Source organism: Orycteropus afer, unplaced genomic scaffold (assembly GCF_000298275.1).
Source record: "Orycteropus afer afer isolate SDZICR_OR568_19922 unplaced genomic scaffold, OryAfe1.0 scaffold00006, whole genome shotgun sequence".
Classification (NCBI taxonomy): domain Eukaryota; kingdom Metazoa; phylum Chordata; class Mammalia; order Tubulidentata; family Orycteropodidae; genus Orycteropus; species Orycteropus afer.
This window is the reverse complement of record NW_006921593.1, coordinates 1,667,864-1,669,493: the sequence shown is the minus strand read 5'-3', so window position 1 is coordinate 1,669,493 and position 1,630 is coordinate 1,667,864. Positions and strand designations below refer to the sequence as shown.

The 1,630-nt window shown below is 51.3% G+C and overlaps 1 protein-coding gene across 1 annotated transcript in view; it reads left to right on the top strand.

Moving 5' to 3' along the window:
• DTX2 (deltex E3 ubiquitin ligase 2) overlaps positions 1-1,630 on the top strand; it is a 36,738-nt gene that overhangs the window by 28,274 nt on the left and 6,834 nt on the right. Inside the window, exon 6 of the mRNA XM_007942360.2 lies at positions 331-492. Within this exon, the coding sequence (XP_007940551.1) occupies positions 331-492 (162 nt within the window). The remainder of the gene's footprint in view (positions 1-330; positions 493-1,630) is intronic.

Genomic DNA, 1,630 nt, shown 5'->3' with positions numbered 1-1,630 from the left:
AGTCACATAGTGGTGCTTCTGGCCAGACGCGGCCCCTCGGCGGTGTCCTTGTGCTGGTTGTGCCAGCCAGGATGCCGCCTCAGCAAAAGAGCCATCGTGGGGTTTTCCGTTGGATGGTAAGCTCATCGGACTGTAGAAGCTTTTGCTTAAGTCTGCTTTTCCTACCTGACATGTCGCCCTTTACTGAAAACTACACAGCAAGTTGGTGTAAAGTCCGTCTTCTCAGAGAAGCTGTGGGAAGTAGCATTTCTGTGAAGGGAGCCTGGAACTTGCTGCGGGACTGTGGCTGACCCGCTCCCCACCAACACTGCCCAATCTGCCGCCTTTCAGGATGGAAGTCTGCAGTGCCCTTCCTGCAAGACCATCTATGGAGAGAAAACTGGGACCCAGCCCCGGGGGAAGATGGAGGTGTTCAGGTTCCAGGTGTCCCTCCCCGGCCACGAGGACTGTGGGACGATACTCATAGTTTACAACATACCTCACGGCATCCAGGTAAGGGTGACCCCCGCCCAAGAGGAGCCTCCTCGGGCCTTTCCAGAGTCAGCCCCTCTCCGGCTCTCCCCCTCCTACCCTCGCCCAGCCGTCCACCCCCAGTGGCTACCAAGAGGCCCACATGCCCAGTCTCAGGCTCCCAGTTCCCCTAAAGGCCTGAGCCAGGGAGGGCCATGAGAGGATAGTACTTGGCACAGGGGCAAGCAGAGATGGCCCAGCCCTTTCCAGAGCCAGGGAGGGCTTTCTGGAGGAGGAGGCATCTTAGTTGGGGACTTGTATTGGACAGAACAAGCAGATAAACGGGAAGAACGCTGTGTTGTTTAACTGGGGAGTCCATGGGTGTGATGGGCATTGAGAAACCCGCCAGATATCAGAACATGGGGTGACAGTGTGCCAGCATCAAGTGCTGGCAGGGACCCCGGTTTTGTTTTTATTCCTAAATACTTACTTTGTTGTTGTTATGAATATACACAGCAAAGCAAACACCAGTTTAACAGTTTTTACATGTACAAGTTAGTGACTTTGGGCACATTCTTCAAGCTGTGCAACCCTTCTCACCCCACTTCTCTTGAGTTATTCCTCTTGAATGAACACAAACTCTGTGCCCTGTGAGGCTCCTTTCTACTCTTTCGAGGTACTGTTGTCGGTTTGATCCCAAGTGGGTATTTCTTAAAGAGCGTTACGTTTGAGGCAGGACTTCGCTAGTTAAGCACAATTCTTGTTCGGTTTTAAGATGACTTCAGGGCATATTTTTGGCTTAAGGTTGAAAGATCAGTTTTAGAGCAGTAGTTTCAGGAGTGCATCCACCCTCTGTGTCTCTGTCCAAGTCTAGAGGCCGTGAGAATTTGAAATTTTTTTCTGCGTTTCCTCCCTTTTGATCAAGATTCGTCTATGGAATCTTTGATCAAAGTATTCAGTAATGGTAGCTGCAACATCCAGTTCTTCTGGTCTCGTGGGACAGGAGCCTCTGTTCCTGGAGGCAGTTAGCCACACACTCCATGTCCTCCTCCTCTTCCAGACTCTCTTGTTGCTCCAGTTGACTAGAGACCAATTGGTGTGCCTTGGATGACCACTTGCAAGCTTTAAAGGCGCATGTAGTACACAGTGACTCGGAAGGAAGATGGGGCAATCTACTTCC